Below are 19,928 nucleotides of genomic sequence, written 5' to 3' on the forward strand. Positions count from 1 at the left end.
TGGTGTGGGGGAGGGGTCAAAGGTCACATTCCAGAAAAGGAGGCACGTGGTGTGGGGGAGGGGTCAAAAAAGGGCACCTGGCAAAGGTCAAAGGTCACCTGTCAAAAAGTTTGATTGAAAGTGCCCCCTACTATCTCTCTATTAGCTAATGGTATGACTCAGGTGTGTTATGGCATTGAGTTTGAAAAACATTACGCTACTGGACTGAATGTGTTTATGAACTCCTAGTATATACATTATTGACTGGTTACCGTGACCCATTCCCCAGAAAGTCCTATATGATTCACTGTATGTTCCACAGTACATTGACTCACTGATAAGTAGATAGCGGATGTTATTTACATTAGAATGCATCTGATGTGATGTAGATAGGAGCAAAGTCAAACTGGAGGGATGGACAAATGTAAAGATTTACAGATTTACTGGATGTATGGCCTTTCACAACATGGTACTGTAGACCAGATGTACAACACACCGTTTATTGCACACTTACACATTTATTTTTTTTAAAAATTATTTTTTTTCTGGTTTCTGGCTGAACTCATGTCTATGTTACCTTCTGGCAGAGTCATCAGCCACACTGTCAGAGAAGCTGACCACCCTCCTGTGACTATAAGAGCTAATCAGCTTGCTGCTAAACTTGCAAGTCAAGGGGAGTCAGTGTGTTAGTGGGGAAGCACCCATCTGTAAGGAGATCTGTGCAAGTGCAGTTGCCATAGCAAGCTGGAAAATCATGTTTTTGCACATAATGTAGCCAAATGCTACAAACTTATCATCAAGATTTTGTTAGATAAAATGTGTAAAACATGTTGTTGAATTAGTAATTAGAATAATTTAAGTTTAAAGTTGCCAAATGAATTGAATACTTTGACGCCCTTATTGCTGTATTTTTTCAACAAAACATTTATGGATTTCAAATTAGATTTGATTCTTATCAGAATATTGCATGTGCCTTTTTTTAAAGACCTGGGATGGGCAGGAACAAAGTCAACAACATTGTAGCAAAAGGCTACAATCAGACATATGTAGTTATTTTTGCACATTTAGGTAATTTATTTCAAACTGCCTATTTTAAGGTGAGTAAATTAGTAATTAGTTGTTTGCACGGCACGCGGAAGATTCGCGTCATGCTGGCGCCTGCGCAGTCTCTCACTTTCCCGGTTAACGCCCCACGAGAAGCCGATCAGGAAGTGACACGATTGGCCTCACCTGGCTCCGTTGAAATCAGCGGGATGGCTTGGTCCAGTTAATATATACTGTCAATGGTTTAGAGGTGGGACAGGAGGGAGAGAGTTTAGTGGCTCTTTAAGGCATTTGTACATGTTAAAACCACAATCATTTTTTCCAGATATAATGCATTTTATTTAACCAACTACAGTCCATATTTTAAATCTATTGATACTGTGTGCAAATGTGACATTTAAGTCTTTTCCAAAAGTATGGTGTTGCACTGTAACAAGAGTTTATATTTAAAGGACATTTGTTTACTGATGCATTATTGTGAGATGTCAGTCAAAATACCAAAAAAGATGACATCAAACTTCCAATTTGCATCATACTATGTCTTATGTAAATAAAAGAGGTAACAATATAACATGAGATGTGTATCATTTGATAACATTACACCACAAAATTGAATCCATTGTGAAGCAACAAGTGTACAAATTTGAAAGTTTTTTTATTTATTGTATATTATGAGATCATCACATTTCTAAATTACATCATGATGATAATAATATCCTGCACACACAAAAAAAGACAGATGTTTAAAGGTCATGTGGTATGTATACCATGCTGCGGAGGCACAAGATGGGAGGGTCTTGGCCTTTGACCCCACCTCATCTATAAAAACACGAGTCAGCGTCAAAACATTCCAGCTATTTTTTCTGTCCAGGTGGGAACAGGATATTGTGTGTACAACACTATTTCACAAGCTCTCGTGAATTGTAGGTTAGTCACCCAAACCAACAATCAGTGCGACTTTGAAGTCCACAGTTCACTGTGGATTCCACAGCTCCAGGAGCAGCTGCTCAACAGCTGGAGAGATCTTCTCGGCAGGTGAATTGGACACTGAATTGAATCAGTGTGAAAAGTGTAGGTTTAACCCATTATCCTCATTATCAAGCTAAATCAGATTTGAGGCACATTCTAGATCAGATTCTAGATCAGATATCTATGCAATGTGTGGGCATTTGCGTCTTTTTGCTTGTGCGCATCTGCATAGTGCTGTTGTCATCAGCCAGGACAGGTGCTGTGCAGAATTCTGACTCCCCACGTAAATCCAACTACTGTTCACAATAAAAAAAGAAAATCACTTAAAGAGAGTCAGAATTTGGCACAACACTGGTAACAATGCAAAACAAGTACTCAGGTTTGTTCACATAACAGAAAGATCTGGGTTACTTTTATTAATGAATGAGAACTGTCGATATTTAATCTAAACAATAAATCGCCAAATCAGATCTGAGTAGATTTAAACAGTACTGAAGTAGAACTACTTCACTACTGTACTTAAGTACAAACATGCTGTATCTGTATCTACTGCAGTATTATTTTCTCCTATTTCACTTTTACTTCACTACATATTTACTACACAGTTTAATACTTTTACTTCGATACATTTTTTATGTGCTGCATTTTTACAAGTAAAAATCATTACAATTCTAAAAATGTTAGGAATCATTCTAAGCCCACATTATCACTAAAGCCAGAGCGGTAGATGCTCTGCACTGTCACTGGGTTTGATGAAGCTCCTCCTCAGCATTTTAGTATTTAAGTACAGTAGTGTAGTAAAAATAATAGTCCAGTAGGTACAGAGACAGCATTTTAGTACTTAAGTACAGTGGTGAAGTACTTCTACTTTGTTACTATACATCTCTGTATGTCACCATGGGCTCATTTTGTATTATATTATCTGAAATTCAGATTTTATTTTTACGTTTATGAACTTTTTCTTGCTATTTTCCATTTCAAATCTATGTAATAGTAATGCAAGGTCCATAAAGAGATTAGCATTGTTGTGGGTATTGTTGTGGAAAATCTGCCCTGGTGAGTGTGTGTGTGTGTAGTATCTACCCCACACCCCCAAATCATGGCTCTCCCCATGTCACTGGAGGGGGCGGGGCCAGAGCGTGAATATAAATATACCGGCGTGTAGCCTGGATTTAGGAGTTTATTATCAGCACAGACAGCGTTTAAACGCGGTTTTGACGGGGCAGTTCTGCGGGAGCTCGGTTTTACAGCAGGTTTAAGGGGTTTTATTGTTAATATTTAATCTGCTGTGTGTTCAGTTTGTTTAATGTTTAAGAATATAATTAATGTTGGTTTTGTATGTTTGACAATAATCAGAAAATCTATTTGTTCATATAGAACAAACTGTCAATTATTGCAAAGTAGACACGATTCATTCTTTTGAAGTCTTCTGAATTAAAAAACAACCTGGAAATCGCACGAGTGCAGGTCATTTTCAATTGCATAGCATTTTAAATCTTGAATGACACTGAGGCTTACATTACATCCGAGGCTTGTCATAACCAGCGTGAGATTAAAACGCCTAGACTTTCCTGTATTCAGAGGTTTCCAAATTAAATTCATGTTCTCCTGAAAAAATGGGCTGCATTCTGTATTTCTGTAATTGACGTAGGCATTAAAAACAGAGCAGTGTCTTCTGAAGCTAAACCATTCTATATGGTTCAAAGTAAAACGAGCTGAGGCATCATCGTATCTAACCGTTTTTCCGACGTACATAGCAACGCTATATATATCCTTAAGAAAAACATATCCGAAGTAAGTTCCATCTGACAAACGCCAGACTTGATCCTTGAGCGCTCCTTGAGCGACTGGTTCAGGAATGCTCTCCATTGTTCGGTACCTTTTTAGATTCTCGTCATCGTGCTCTTCTACAGATCCTCCCATATGGTCTAACGCGTAGGATTTCTGGCTTTCATCCAGACGGTCCGGGTTCGAATCCCGGTATGGGAAGCTTTGGTTTTCAGCAACCTCAGAAACACAAGCCATTGCTCCGTTCTCTCGGTCCTTCACACATCTCGCTAACTCTTAAATACACATTTCACTCGTAGGCTTGCTGTGATTGCTCCATAGGAATAACAACCTTATTGGTCAATACTTTTGGCGGGAATTTTTTTGACCAATCAGGACAATCTGAATAATGATGGGGCGGGGCTGGGGCGGGACGGGAAGAGGTGGGGATGGGGCAGGAAGGGGCGGAGGGATGGGCGGGGCGGTGTGTCACCATGGTTTAAATTACCTCATATCCAAAACATGAATGACGAATGGCAGGGGTAATTACATCTGAGGGGTCAAAGGTCACATTCCAGAAAAGGAGGCATGTGGTGTGGGGGAGGGGTCAAAGGTCACACTCCAGAAAAGGAGGCACGTGGTGTGGGGGAGGGGTCAAAAAAGGGCACCTGGCAAAGGTCAAAGGTCACCTGTCAAAAAGTTTGATTGAAAGTGCCCCCTACTATCTCTCTATTAGCTAATGGTATGACTCAGGTGTGTTATGGCATTGAGTTTGAAAAACATTACGCTACTGGACTGAATGTGTTTATGAACTCCTAGTATATACATTATTGACTGGTTACCGTGACCCATTCCCCAGAAAGTCCTATATGATTCACTGTATGTTCCACAGTACATTGACTCACTGATAAGTAGATAGCGGATGTTATTTACATTAGAATGCATCTGATGTGATGTAGATAGGAGCAAAGTCAAACTGGAGGGATGGACAAATGTAAAGATTTACAGATTTACTGGATGTATGGCCTTTCACAACATGGTACTGTAGACCAGATGTACAACACACCGTTTATTGCACACTTACACATTTATTTTTTTTAAAAATTATTTTTTTTCTGGTTTCTGGCTGAACTCATGTCTATGTTACCTTCTGGCAGAGTCATCAGCCACACTGTCAGAGAAGCTGACCACCCTCCTGTGACTATAAGAGCTAATCAGCTTGCTGCTAAACTTGCAAGTCAAGGGGAGTCAGTGTGTTAGTGGGGAAGCACCCATCTGTAAGGAGATCTGTGCAAGTGCAGTTGCCATAGCAAGCTGGAAAATCATGTTTTTGCACATAATGTAGCCAAATGCTACAAACTTATCATCAAGATTTTGTTAGATAAAATGTGTAAAACATGTTGTTGAATTAGTAATTAGAATAATTTAAGTTTAAAGTTGCCAAATGAATTGAATACTTTGACGCCCTTATTGCTGTATTTTTTCAACAAAACATTTATGGATTTCAAATTAGATTTGATTCTTATCAGAATATTGCATGTGCCTTTTTTTAAAGACCTGGGATGGGCAGGAACAAAGTCAACAACATTGTAGCAAAAGGCTACAATCAGACATATGTAGTTATTTTTGGCACATTTAGGTAATTTATTTCAAACTGCCTATTTTAAGGTGAGTAAATTAGTAAAATGAGACTAATTACAATAAAGCCACTTGATCAGAATCACATGACCATCCTACATTGTACATAGTGTGCATAGTGTACATACAGTGCAGCATACACATCACAGTGGAATGTTATTTATGTGTTTCACAGCTGATGACATCACATCACATTTCCAGCATTTCAGGACATTTGAAAGCACGTAATTACTGCAGCGATTGTGGGACCCAACACCCATCACTGCCTGTTTCAGACTGGGTCAGAAGATTGCCTGCTGGGGCCACATGACCTCAGACCACATGCTGAACACACAGCCTCAGACAAAGTGTGCCACGTGCTAAACTCATAAACATGAGGAGGGGTCTGGCCTTTATTATCTTTTTCTGTTGTCCCCCAGACTCAATAAAAATATAGGCCTACCACCTCGAGAGAGAGAGAGAGAGAGAGAGAGAGAGAGAGAGAGAGAGGGAGAATGAGGGTGCTTTCACACCTGAAAGTCCGGACCTTTGTGTGATACTCCTACATCTTTTCGCCATCACTTACATATTGATGCTTTTTCCTTAACTTGAGTTGATTGGTTTTAGAAGGACATGCGTCTGACGTCGGCGTGTTGATAATTCAGCGGGTGGTTCATTCGGTGGAAAGCCTTTCCAGGATAAGGATAAAATGAATGAACAGGTTCATTTTGTCTCCATAGTAGTGCTGCTATTGTTTTTATACCAGCAGCAGCAACTTCAGGCACAGTACTCTAGGTTAGTTCAAATTCACCAAACGAACGTGCTTGTCCTGAAGCAGCTGTAGCCACGGCTCATTTTTCCTGCTTTTCCGGTTATTTAACTCTGCCTTCCCGCAGGCTGCAGTCAGTAGTAGTAAGTCGAACCATCCAGAAAAGCGCTTTCACACTGCAGGCAAACCGGTTCAGAAGATCCATGGTTCGCGGCCCCTTTCACACCTGCTACTTTGGTTCGGACCAAACTGAAAAGTCCGAAAGTCCGGACCAAACGAGGCAGGTCTGAAAGCACCCTGAGAAAGAAAGAGAGAGACAGATACAGAGAGAATGAGAGAACGAGAATTAGAAATACAGATACAGAGAGTAATAGAAAGAGAGAGATTCAGAAACAGAGTGTGAGAGAGAGAGAGAGAGAGAGAGAGAGAGAGAGATAGAGAGAGATACAGAGTAAGAGAGAGAGTGAGAGATACAGTGAGAGAGAGATACACGAGAGTGAAAGAAAGAGATACAGATACAGAGATAGTGAGAGAGAGATACAGAGAGAGTGAGAGAAAGATACAGAGAGTGAAAGAGAGAGACACATTTACTGAGAGAGAGTGAAAGAGGGAGATACAGAGAGAGAGTAAGAGATACAAAGAGAGAGTGAGAGAGTAAGAGATAGAAAGAGAGAGTGTAAGAAATACAGAGAGTGGTAGAGAGATACAGATACAGACAGAGAGTAAGAGAGACATACAGAGAGAATGAGATAAAGAGACAGAGATACAGAGAGAGAAAGTAAGAGAGATAGAGAAAGTAAGAGATACAAAGATAGTGAGAGATAGAGATATACAGATACAGAGGGAGTGAGATACAGAAATAGAGAGAGAGAGAGCAAGAAATACATATAGAGTGAGTGAGAGAAATACAGAAGAGTGAGAGAGAAATACAGAGAGAGATACAGAGTGAGAAAAAGAGAAAAATACAAAGAGAGCGAGAGTGATAAGTGTTGCAAAAGGAGCTTTGCCACTCTGGGAACAGTTTTTATTGGTTTTTATTGCGCTGTAATCTCCAGAGGAAAAAGACAAACGTCTGACTTCACAGCCTGTCCCTGGCTCGCCATTGGCCGGGCTGTAGGCGTGTCAGCTGGTTCCACATTAAAAAAGTTTCTGTTTCTGGAGCAGAGTGATGGGGTCAGTGTTCTGACCCCATACCCACAGTTTGGCCTTGAATGATAAAAAAAAAAAAACATTCTAGAAGAATTTAAACACAAAAACACTGAGATAAGTGAAGGCCACGCTACGCTATACTACGCTTCAGCTGTAAACAGTACACTTATCTCATTGAACTGGATCACATGTGTCGTCACCAGTGATGTAAAGGACGTGAGACCGAGAGACAGAGTGGAGTGGTTGATTATTCTGTGTTCAAAACAGCAAAGATACAAGATACAGTTTACACACTTGTCTTGTGATTAGAGAATAAAGCAGGTGTGCAGCTGCTCTGATTAACTGTAATCTATACAGGATGTCAGTGCAGTAAAAATGAAATTAGGAAATTACCAGTAATAAAAGGTTTCAGATAAAAGCAATCACATTTACGAGCATAACACAGATACATGTGTAGAGTCATTGTAATGAACAACAATACAACTATAGCAAATTAATGCATTATACTGTAATGTACCAAAGGTCTAAATGTATGTGGTTATTTATGATTGATAAAATATTATGTATTATATTATGCTTATCATGATAGATGACATGATATTCACCCAACATTCCAGATTATTATATCACAATACACTCTTTCAGACGCAGACATGTGACTATAAGAATGACATTACACTTCCAGGTCACCTTATAATACTGTGTATCTTCATTAATATTATGTCTTATTCCACTATAATGCCTTATGAAGTAGAATATTTTTTAATTTTAGATGACATCACACTAGATTACATCACATTACATCTTAGATCATAATGCAGCTTTTCTAAATATAATACATTATGACGTAGTCCAAATGTGAACATATGGTTGAATATATGGTTTCTATTAGATAGTCGTATTCTAGTAAAATGCATTATGATGTAAGAATATGTAGAAGTGTGATGTCAGAAAGGTGAAAAAATATTTTTGTCTCATTAAATGTTTATATTTGGGTCATGTGACCTTATACTGACTCCACCCTCAACCCTCAAATTTTAAAAAGGCTAAAAAATGGCAGGGGTAGTTTGGGAGGGGCACTGGGTGATGTATGGGTTTAGAGCAGGCCCCCAGCTTTTCCCTTCCAAAACGTGCCACCGGAAGTGTGCTGCTGAGGAATGAGAGGACCATTTGAGCAAAGCTATCCATTCACTTCCATTCATTTCAAGGTCTCTTTGAACTAATAATAAATGTATTTCCAAGCCGTTTTCGATTATGACACGGCCCGTGTTCTTTTCTACAAAGAATGGATTTTCTGTCATTTGATCCATAAGATTAATAATCTGTTCATAACTTTAGAAAATAACATTTTTATTGAACTATGCTAACGATGACGTAAAAAGACAGCGACCCAAAATACCGTGCTGTAATGTTTGGAGAAGTTGCTCCTCTTAATTTAAAAGTACAGAGCTGATTGAATTAGAACAGGGTCAAAGGAACCTTTTATTATGCAAATATAATACTACTACTAACAGTTATAATACATTGTAGATAGTAAGATAGTAGTAAATAGAAGTAAGATAGACTATGATAATTATAATGTATAGATATAACTGTAATATATATTACACATTTATTATTCTTATTACAGAGTTTCTAAATGCTTGTTATATAGACAAACTATGGATATTCTTCAGTAAATCCGTGGACTAATATTGGATATCAGTAATTCTAGTTTTTATCTGCTGTTTATTCAATAAAAGCCCCATTCTGGGACGGAATGGAGCTTTTCTCACTGTGGAGTAAATAGTTCTGTGCAGCTCCTGTAAACAGTACGGTTGTTTGCACGGCACGCGGAAGATTCGCGTCATGCTGGCGCCTGCGCAGTCTCTCACTTTCCCAGTTAACGCCCCACGAGAAGCCGATCAGGAAGTGACACGATTGGCCTCACCTGGCTCCGTTGAAATCAGCGGGATGGCTTGGTCCAGTTAATATATACTGTCAATGGTTTAGAGGTGGGACAGGAGGGAGAGAGTTTAGTGGCTCTTTAAGGCATTTGTACATGTTAAAACCACAATCATTTTTTCCAGATATAATGCATTTTATTTAACCAACTACAGTCCATATTTTAAATCTATTGATACTGTGTGCAAATGTGACATTTAAGTCTTTTCCAAAAGTATGGTGTTGCACTGTAACAAGAGTTAATATTTAAAGGACATTTGTTTACTGATGCATTATTGTGAGATGTCAGTCAAAAGACCAAAAAGATGACATCAAACTTCCAATTTGCATCATACTATGTCTTATCTAAATAAAAGAGGTAACAATATAACATGAGATGTGTATCATTTGATAACATTACACCACAAAATTGAATCCATTGTGATGCAACAAGTGTAAAAATTTGGAAGTTTTTTTATTTATTGTATATTATGAGATGTGGATCGTATGACCGAGCAGATGACATCACATTTCTAAATTACACCATTATAATAATAATATCCTGCACACACAAGACAAAACAGATGCTATGGAGGCACAAGATGGGAGGGTCTTGGCCTTTGACCCCACATCATCAGTGGTGCCCACAGTGTGGGGTTTAAAATAGTACACTAGCTGTTTCAGTATAAATGTGGAATGTGGTGCTTAAAACGGTGTGAAAAGTATTTCCATTCATTACTCAGGTAGAAGTATAGATACTAGGGTTTAAAATACTTCTGTAGTTGTTCAAGATTTTTACTCAAGTAAAAGTGTAAAAGTACTGGTTTTAAAACTACTTAAAGTATAAAAGTAATATTACATTTATACTTTTATACCGCCACCTAAAAACAAATTTTTCTAAAAACCATAATGACTATAATGTTATATTAAAATGTTAATGTTGATAATGTTGATTTGGAATATACTAGGTTCCCTGTTTCAGCTGCATATATGATTATTGTAAAGTATAGTATTTTAGTAAAATGTAAATATATTAAAGAAGCTTAGTTGGACATTTGTCTCGAGTTCTCTGCACGGATCATCTTCATACTAGGCTGCATACGTCTGCTATGTTCTTGCTGGAGTGTGGGCATGACGCGTGCAGGTGTGATGGATCACAGTATAAACCAATAGGGTTTCGGACTGGTATATGTTTATACTGCTCATCCAACCAAAATCAAATTTAGTGCATTCAGATGAAGAGATTTATCTGGACAGGGTTTTTTGTTGTTTTTGAATGATAATGTAAAATGCATTTTTTAATTTCTATGCCATTTTCTCCTCAATTTACATGACCAATTACCCAATCCGTATCCTCCTCTTTGCCCCTATATGGCTTATTGTCATCTTAGACGTCAAAAGTTTTAGCAGTTTTAACAAAATCACAGTGTGTTAAAACACATGTAACATTAATTTCAATGTTGAAGCTTCTTGGAACAGAGAAGAGACGAGTCATGCTGCATCATGCTCTATGTGGGAACTTGGCAAGAAATCAAAAACCTCATGTGATAATGATTAGCCCATATAATACAAGAGAGCCGGTCACAAGCTGGTTGTTTTATTAATGATATTTGAAAGTAATTGTAATCCACCCCCCGAGTCCCGTGCTCCTGCTTGTGGATGTGGGGTTGTGTGCACATGGGTTTGTGACATCTATAAAAACACGAGTCAGCGTCAAAACATTCCAGCTATTTTTTCTGTCCAGGTGGGAACAGGATATTGTGTGTACAACACTATTTCACAAGCTCTCGTGAACTGTAGGTTAGTCACCCAAACCATCAATCAGTGCGACTTTGAAGTTCACACTACTGTGGATTCCACTGATCCAGGAGCAGCTGCTCAACAGCTGGAGAGATCTCCTCGACAGATGAATTGGACACTGAATTGAATCAGTGTGAAAAGTGTAGGTTTAACCCATTATCCTCATTATCAAGCTAAATCAGATTTGAGGCACATTCTAGATCAGATTCTAGATCAGATATCTATGCAATGTGTGGGCATTTGCGTCTTTTTGCTTGTGCGCATCTGCATAGTGCTGTTGTCATCAGCCAGGACAGGTGCTGTGCAGAATTCTGACTCCCCACGTAAATCCAACTACTGTTCACAATAAAAAAAGAAAATCACTTAAAGAGAGTCAGAATTTGGCACAACACTGGTAACAATGCAAAACAAGTACTCAGGTTTGTTCACATAACAGAAAGATCTGGGTTACTTTTATTAATGAATGAGAACTGTCGATATTTAATCTAAACAATAAATCGCCAAATCAGATCTGAGTAGAGTTAAACAGTACTGAAATAGAACTACTTCACTACTGTACCTAAGTACAAACATGCTGTATCTGTATCTACTGCAGTATTATTTTCTCTTATTTTCACTTTTACTTCACTATATATTTAAGTTTAATACTTTTACTTCGATACATTTTTTATGTGCTGCATTTTTACAAGTAAAAATCATTACAATTCTAAAAATGTTAGGAATCATTCTAAGCCCACATTATCACTAAAGCCAGAGCGGTAGATGCTCTGCACTGTCACTGGGTTTGATGAAGCTCCTCCTCAGCATTTTAGTATTTAAGTACAGTAGTGTAGTAAAAATAATAGTCCAGTAGGTACAGAGACAGCATTTTAGTACTTAAAGACAGTAGTGAAGTACTTCTACTTTGTACTTCTACTTTTGTCACCATGGGCTCTTTTTGTATAATATTATCTGAAGTTCATATTTAATTTTTACATTTATTTTCCATTTCAAACCTATGAAATAGTAATGTAAGGTACATTATGAGATTAACAGATCAAATCTGGGTATTGTTGTGGAAAATCTGCCCTGGTGTGTGTGTGTGTGTGTGTGTGTGTGTGTGTGTGTGTGTGTGTGTGTGTGTGTGTGTGTGTGTGTGTGTGTGTGTGTGTGTAGTATCTACCCCACACCCCCAAATCATGGCTCTCCCACCCCTGAGGGCTTTGCGTCAGGAGGTGTGACGCTGTACGCCTGCATTTGCGTCACTGGAGGGGGCGGGGCCAGAGCGTGAATATAAATATACCGGCGTGTAGCCTGGATTTAGGAGTTTATTATCAGCACAGACAGCGTTTAAACGCGGTTTTAACGGGGCAGTTCTGCGGGAGCTCGGTTTTACAGCAGGTTTAAGGGGTTTTATTGTTAATATTTATTCTGCTGTGTGTTTAGTTTGGTCAGAGGACTCCCAGTAAATCACTCAGGGTCTTATAATAATATTTCCAGCGCGTTATTTTCCAGTGAACGGAGTTTTAACCGGAGCAGCTGAGATGTTTCCTGAGGGCAAAACCGGGTAAGAAGACTATAATCACTCATTATTTTAATAATACAGTGTGGTTTTAGTGATTACTGAAGTGTTTTAGTGATTAATTTGCTCGTTTACTGGTTGGTTCATTCATTCATTCAGCTCATTCATCTGTCAGTCCTCTGGAAGTTTAGTGCACGTGGAGACGCTACAGTATCTGGAAGTGGCATATAAGTTTGGACACTCCTTAAATACATTGTTTTTCATTATTTTAAATGTTCTGGATTGTAGAATAATATTTAAGTCATCCAAACTATGAAGAAAAACATTGAATTATGTAGTAAAAAAAAATGTTAAACAAATCAGAATATGGTTTTATATTTTACATTCTTTAAAGTAGCACCTCTTGTTTAGATGACAGTTTTGCCCATCTTGCAGCATTTTCTCAGTCAGTTTTATGAGGTAGTCACCTGGAATTCAACAGTTAACAGCTGTGCTGAACTCCTCAAGAGTTAATTACTTGAATGTCTTGCCCTTTTAATAAATTGTTTAAGAGCATCAGTTGTAGTGAAGAGGTAGAGTTACAGGTATACAGTGAATAGCCCTATTTGAGGCTATGTTCAAATCTATATTATAGCAAGAACTACTCAATTAAGTAAATAAAAAAATACTTTAAGAAATTAAGGTCAGTCAATCAAGAACTCAACAGCTCAAGAACTTTGAAAGTATCCTTAAGTGCAGTCGCAAAGACCATCAAAAACATGATGATGAAACTGGCTCTCATCAGGACTGCCCTAGGAAATGAAGACCAAAAGTTCCTCTGTTGCACATGATAAGTTAATCAGAGTGACCAGTCTCAAAAAACACAATTTAACAGCACCCAAAATAAGATTTATCCTGCTTCGGTTAACTCTCGGTTGTCTCTACTGTCCAGGGATGGCTTTCTACCACATTTTTTTTACTATAGCTGTGAGAATTTGATTGCATTCAGTGACTAAAGTAAGGTCAGGATGTTTGATGATACCTCATTTCCAGTACCTCAACTAACCCCAGTTCCCCTGTTCCACAAATGTGTATCCCATGCCTGGCATTAGACATAAATCTAATAGGTTCATGAGTGACTCATGTTTCATGTTCTCTGTATTTGAAGCTGTATTCTACCTAGGTCGAACAGCTAAATGCATTCAATAGAAGGATTGTTCACAAACACCTGGACATATAATGTATTATGTAATCTAAAATTAAAAGTGACTTTATCAAAATGCTCTGGACCCAAGTTGGAAACCTTGAGGAACACTGAACCATATATCTAACACACCCCCACACACAAATATTACTAGAAAGTTTGGAGCATATCTATTGATCCATTCATTATACAATTCTTATTATATAATTCACTTTCTGTATGCTTTGCAAATTAACAGTTCTGTTATGTAGCCATTGGCTTACAGCATGATTTAATAGGGGTTATTTTCACTACGCTATAATAAGGTACCAATGCCACACACGTGGTTTCACATCCACATTAGGCTGGAAGTGGTTTATTTTGGTCAGCCAGCACGAGAAGGCTCCTGCCCTAAATAACTGGGAAAGCAGAGGTGACTGGGCAGACCAGGTCATGCTTTAGACTGAATGGAGATACACACACAGATACAAGGAGTGTACAAACACTGCTTGCCTTAAATATCTTAAATAGGAATGCTCTACAAAAGTTTTCACATGATAGGTTGAGGCATAATGGTCAAATGTGACTCCAGTAGATCCATTCAATTAGCTGGAACAGCTGGCCAGTTTTGCTGTACATGAGTCATTACCATAATTGGCCCAGAAGGGCCTTAAGTGGAAAGCGTTTGGTGCTGAATCATCTGCTTTTAGGGAATTTAGCTATTCTAACATCCATAGAAAAGCATTGCTAATAGAATGTGATCATATGAAGCTGCTACTCATGAGCCTAAGAAACCCGAAGCCTAATGTCAAGCACTAAATATGGGGTGTAAAACCCACTCGCTACTATTGGGCTGTGGAGTAGTGGAACTGTGTTCTCTATTTATTTATTTTTTTTGTATTTTGAACCTGAACTTTTTTTTTTTTTTACCTTAAATTTAACCAGGCAAGTCATTAAGAATGTATTCTTATTTCCGTTTGGCCAAAGAATGAAAGCTAAACATAGTTTTAATTAAAATCATTCTAGATGTATTTTTCTTTCTTACTTTACAAAGAAAACGCTATTACAAAACTACAATTTTAAATTATTTATTAAACACTGAACTTTCCAGCAGACACACCAACAAATCACATTATGACTAAAATAAATGACCAAAAAGAAAATTACAGTTTGATCTTGTCTTTAAAAACATAATCATTCAGTATAAAGTCCTTTTTTTATATACAATTGTAACTTATTCATCCAAACCCTTTTTTGGCCAAATCGTTTTATTTGCCAAGAATTTGCATGCAACATCAATTACCTGACCTCAGTAAAACTTTTGTGACCAAAAGCAATCAATTCCTCACAACAATGTTCCAACAGATATTTAACATTTAGAATAATGGCTTTCCAGAGGAGTCTCCATATATTCAAATATATAGACATATATGGTATAAAGAGATATAGAGCATAAATTAAAGTTTTACTGTAGCACACAGCATGCTACATAGGGGTTATCTGTTTCAATTAGAGTAGATTGAATGAAAAAGGTATGCTTCAGGTTGGGATGATCATGAGAGCAGTGCATATATATGTGTGTGTGTGTGTGTGTGTGCTCTGGTCTCTGTGGTCAGAGTGACGTTCTGGGTTCAGATGGGGTTATTTGGTGTGCAGGATTCTCTTTGGTGGGAGTCAGTGAAAGGCCTCATTGTATAAAGGCCTACACATGCTGAGCAATTTTTGTATTTCATTAGTAGCGTGTGCCAGAATAGCTACACACACGGTCATGTGATCTTTTGGTCTGCTTCCACTTAAACTCTTTCTGTCTCTCTCTCTCTCTCTGTGTGTGCGCAGGTACAGCTATGAGGAGTGCAGGGCTACAGCTGATTGGCTGCTGGCTCAGACAGCGGTGCAGCCTCTGGTGGGTATTGTTTGTGGTTCAGGGCTTGGAGGTCTTGCCGACATGCTGAAGGACCAGGTGGCCTTCAACTACAGAGACATCCCCAACTTCCCCCAGAGCACAGGTCAGTGTGGGTACATGGGTATTAAAAACTTGGTGTCCATGTTTGGGGTGTGTATGTAATTGTGTGAATAGTGTGTTTGTGTGTGTGTGTTGGTCAGTATGTTCTGATGGAGAATTTCATAGGGCAGCTTGCAGTTGGCAAGATAACTCAACACTCACAATAGTTGAAGGACAAAAGACATCCAGCTAGCCTGATGTTAGGTTTTGATTGTGATAAATTTTTAATTCATTAATTAATTTATTCATTATAGTCCATGGCCACGCTGGACGACTGGTGTTTGGGACTTTGAAAGGAAGACCCTGTGTCTGCATGCAAGGACGCTTCCATCTGTATGAGGGATATCCCATCCAAAAGGTACAAACATCCCATAATGATCTCATTCCTAACTCTTGAAATCCCTGTTCTCAGTACAGTGTCTCTCTTCTAAAGTGGTGTAATTTTACAATACAAGACAAGCAGGGAATACAGACATAAATAAGGTCAAATGAAATAGAAAACATGTGATCACCTTAAAGAGATAGTCATGACTAAGCTTTAGGAAAACATATAAGTGTCCAGCGCCAAGCAACCTGTCTTTAATTATACTTTTAAAATAAAGGTACTTCAGATTGTTCCCTAAGCAATACACAATACAATAAAACACTGCTTTTAGGCCCTGTCCCAATTCTCACCCTAATCACAAAGGATCCTTGAAGCTTTCAAAGGACAGGTAAAGGAAGTATGAGCATTCAAGGTGTCTTAAGTGTTCCACAATGCTAGGTAGGTTTAATATGCTATTTCCCTAATAATGAAACACGCATCACTATAGCAAACTAAATATATATATATTTTTTTTTTACTACCCATTGAATCTATTGGGTAATGGACTTTGACCCCCAAACAGTTCTAGCAGGCACAAGCAAAAGAGGCGTGAAGGTGTGTAAATGTGAGTAATGGGACGGGGCCTTGGTTCCATATAGATGCATATTTGTAGTACAATGAACCTTTTAAAAGATCTAAAGTACCTTTTGTTGGTCAATGTTTTTTTTTTTTTATATTTGACTGTTTTAATCGTTATTCCCAGATTTGCATTTTCATTAGTTCTATAAGCTCTATTTTTAATTTCCTAAATAACATATTTGTTTGTAAAAGAGCTGTTATGAAAAAATTATGAATAATTTAAGATTCATTTGAGGTCCGATTCTAAATGCCACTTTAGTTTCTATTACAAACTTTTATTTCATCACCCACAGAAGCACTTGAACCACCTTCCAGAGCTGTCAGGGCTGTGATTTGAAACCACTCTTCATAATGTATTACCATTTAATCTCTGATTCTGTTCCTCTAGATCACTCTGCCCATGAGGATATTTAAGCTGATGGGTGTGGAGACAGTGATCCTGACCAATGCTGCTGGAGGACTGAATCAGGACTACAAAGTGGGAGACATCATGATCATCAAAGACCATCTAAACATGCCTGGGTTCGCTGGCAACAACCCCCTGGCTGGACCTAATGATGAAAAGTGTGTCTTCACATTTAAACCATGAATGTCTTATAATAAGACTAGTTTAATTCCTAAGAAAAGGGTTACATTTTTACAAAGGGTTAAAGTTTAGCTTAATGTTGACTTTTACAGTGTCTTTATATGCAGTCTGCATATTCAGGATTAGTGCTGCACCTTTAAACAACAGATCCTTTAGGTTACCATTAATAGTGGTAAAACTGAATCTTTGATCTTGGGCTCCCCCTACAGTTAATGTCTACACTGCAAAACAATAAATCTTAGCAAGTGAAATTATCTAATTTCAAGGCAATAAACCTTTTTTTTCTCTAAGATTTTTTTGTCTTACTAAGCATTGTGTAAGTGTCATTTGAACTCAAAATAAGCACAAAAAATTCAGCAGTCAAGTTATTCTGATACTTGTACCCAAATTTAAGCCACAAAATAAGGAATTTTTGATTTTTTTTTGGTGATTTGCTTATTTTAACAAAAAAAATGCTCACCCCTTTGGCAGATTTATTTTTTTATTAAATTTTTTTGCTTAATTTAGGCATTTATGTCTCATTTTACATACATTTTTTTTCTAGTTTTTGCTAATGTTTGTTTTTGTTTAGTTTTTTGTTTTTTTTCAGTGTAACATATTGTCATATCTAATATATATATATATATATATATATATATATAAAAATGACACTGTGAGTTTCCCAAATGGAAAGCTGTACATTAACATTTCTTGACCAGCTAAGGGATATATTTAGTGTTATCTAAAGTAAAGGGAGCATGTGGAGATATATTTTCAAGATAATAGACAAATATGATTGGATGCGATATGATTCAAACAGTAGTGGAATATTCACTTTTTTTTATTGGAATTACCTTTTTTTATTATTATTATTATTATTTTTTTTTTTTTTTACAAAATATAAATGCATAATTTAACCAAACACTTAAAACCCTTAAAGCATTTAAAGCATTTTAAATATTGTTGCATTTTGTAAGCAGTAGCCAAGTGTTCAGGAATAACCGGACTGTGTATGTTCTCCAGGTTTGGTGTGCGGTTCCCCTGCATGTCTGATGCATACGATCGGGAGCTGCAGCAGCTGGCGATGGATGTGGGGAATGAGCTGGGTTACGGGGACTTCCTCAGAGAGGGGGTTTACTGTGTTCTCGGGGGTCCTTCGTTTGAGACCATCGCAGAGTGTCACATGCTGCATAAACTCGGCGCTGATGCTGTTGGTGAGAATCACTTCTAATACACATATTATACATGTCAGAATTATCCATTAGACCAGCCAGCTGTATGGTTTAAGGCCTTATTCATTTGGCTTACCATCATTTTCTCACACATTTTGCCTAAAAGCGACAACCATATTAACCAAGGTCCCTGTGGTAAGAGCATTGGATGTTGGATTATAGTTGTAAATTAGTTGTAATTTTTATGATTTTTAACTTTTTAATAAACATTTCTTGGCAAATTATCAGCCTCTGGATTTCATTGTAACTCTTCAAATATGAAGAATACTGGATACTAATTGAATTGTAAATTAATTCATAGTGTTGTACAGCTTACATAATCGTTTTTGGATCATCTACAGTTCATCAATATAGAGTTCTAGTCCTAGCATCATATTAATAATAATACACATGTATTTCTAAGAAAGTCTTTTTGTATTCTTTAAAAAACTATGCTATTGAATACTTGGTATTTACCATAGGTGTGCGTGTGTTTTGTGTGTTTAACAGGTATGAGCACGGTTCACGAGGTGATTGTGGCTCGTCACTGTGGCATGCGAGTCTTCGCCCTGTCTCTGATTACCAATAAAGCAGTGATGGACTACGACAGTGAGGAGAAAGCCAATCATGGAGAAGTTCTGCAGACGGGCAAACAGAGGGCAGAGCAGCTGGAGAGGCTTGTGAGCACCATGGTCACTCGCATCGAGTACAACAACAACTATTCCTAAACTGAACTCTGGTCAGCTGAACTCTAATCAGAGACCTCTGAACAGCAAAAAAAGAACCTCAATGAACATCGGATAGTACTGAAACTTCATGGGCATTTATTAAAGTATGCTTTGGCAGTGCAATGTTTAATTTGAGCATTTATTATTATTATTATTATTATTATTATTTCCTTTAATCTGGTGGATAGAGATCACATACATCTTGTACATTCCTTAAGTAGGCAACAGACTGTTCTAGACTGCACACAGAACCATGTAAATGTGTCTTATTAACACTAATGCCTTCTTCACGTGTATGTCCTAATTTTAAATACTGGAATTGTTTGTAAATGGTTGATTTTACTCTGAGGTCAAGGTCCTAACATGTATAGTAGATCTTATAGAACACTTTTTTCTGTATTATGTGTTTTATCTTTTTTGTAACATTTATTAATAAAGTCACTTATTTATTATCTGTGCCTCAGTTTCTATTTATTGTGTGTATGGTAACAGCTTCCAGTACAGTCATGAAAGAAGAGTACAGACAGTTTTTTTTTTATTATTATTAATGTAAGGATCTTTGTCTATGATCAGCATATCTATAATCAGATTATAATTATTATATGGAAAAAATGTATTGGGAAACATGTTCATTCATTGTTTCTTTTGAAATCAAGGGTTTCAAGCAGGATAAATCTTTATTTATTTTTTTTTTGTGTGACTGTCCAATGTCTGATCTAGCAATGCTGATAGGATTCGATTGTATTAATTCACAAAAGCATTAGGGGTTTCCAGGTGAGGTCAATATAATTACCACCAC

The 19,928-nt window shown here is 37.5% G+C and overlaps 1 protein-coding gene and 1 non-coding gene across 2 annotated transcripts; both read left to right on the forward strand.

Moving 5' to 3' along the window:
* The first annotated feature begins 3,172 nt into the window (after nucleotides 1–3,172).
* On the forward strand, nucleotides 3,173–19,581 carry pnp5a (purine nucleoside phosphorylase 5a). The gene is made up of 7 exons (XM_007236097.4): nucleotides 3,173–3,245; nucleotides 12,398–12,563; nucleotides 15,517–15,686; nucleotides 15,937–16,040; nucleotides 17,014–17,189; nucleotides 18,214–18,404; nucleotides 18,912–19,581. Exons 2-7 carry the CDS (start codon nucleotides 12,541–12,543, stop codon nucleotides 19,127–19,129), a joined length of 882 nt encoding a protein of 293 aa, XP_007236159.2. The 5' UTR covers nucleotides 3,173–3,245; nucleotides 12,398–12,540; the 3' UTR covers nucleotides 19,130–19,581.
* trnae-uuc (transfer RNA glutamic acid (anticodon UUC)) lies at nucleotides 3,910–3,981 on the forward strand. Its single transcript has one exon. It is a non-coding gene; the product is annotated as a tRNA-Glu (tRNA).
* Nucleotides 19,582–19,928: the final 347 nt, after the last annotated feature.

This window comes from Astyanax mexicanus, chromosome 8 (assembly GCF_023375975.1).
Source record: "Astyanax mexicanus isolate ESR-SI-001 chromosome 8, AstMex3_surface, whole genome shotgun sequence".
Taxonomy (NCBI): Eukaryota; Metazoa; Chordata; class Actinopteri; order Characiformes; family Acestrorhamphidae; genus Astyanax; species Astyanax mexicanus.

Coding starts and splice junctions, on each gene's coding strand:
- pnp5a (XM_007236097.4), top strand. CDS start 12,541: ATGTTTCCTGAGGGCAAAACCGG. Junction 12,564..15,516: donor TTTCCTGAGGGCAAAACCGG/GTAAGAAGACTA, acceptor GTGTGTGCGCAG/GTACAGCTATGAGGAGTGCA. Junction 18,405..18,911: donor ACTCGGCGCTGATGCTGTTG/GTGAGAATCACT, acceptor TGTGTTTAACAG/GTATGAGCACGGTTCACGAG.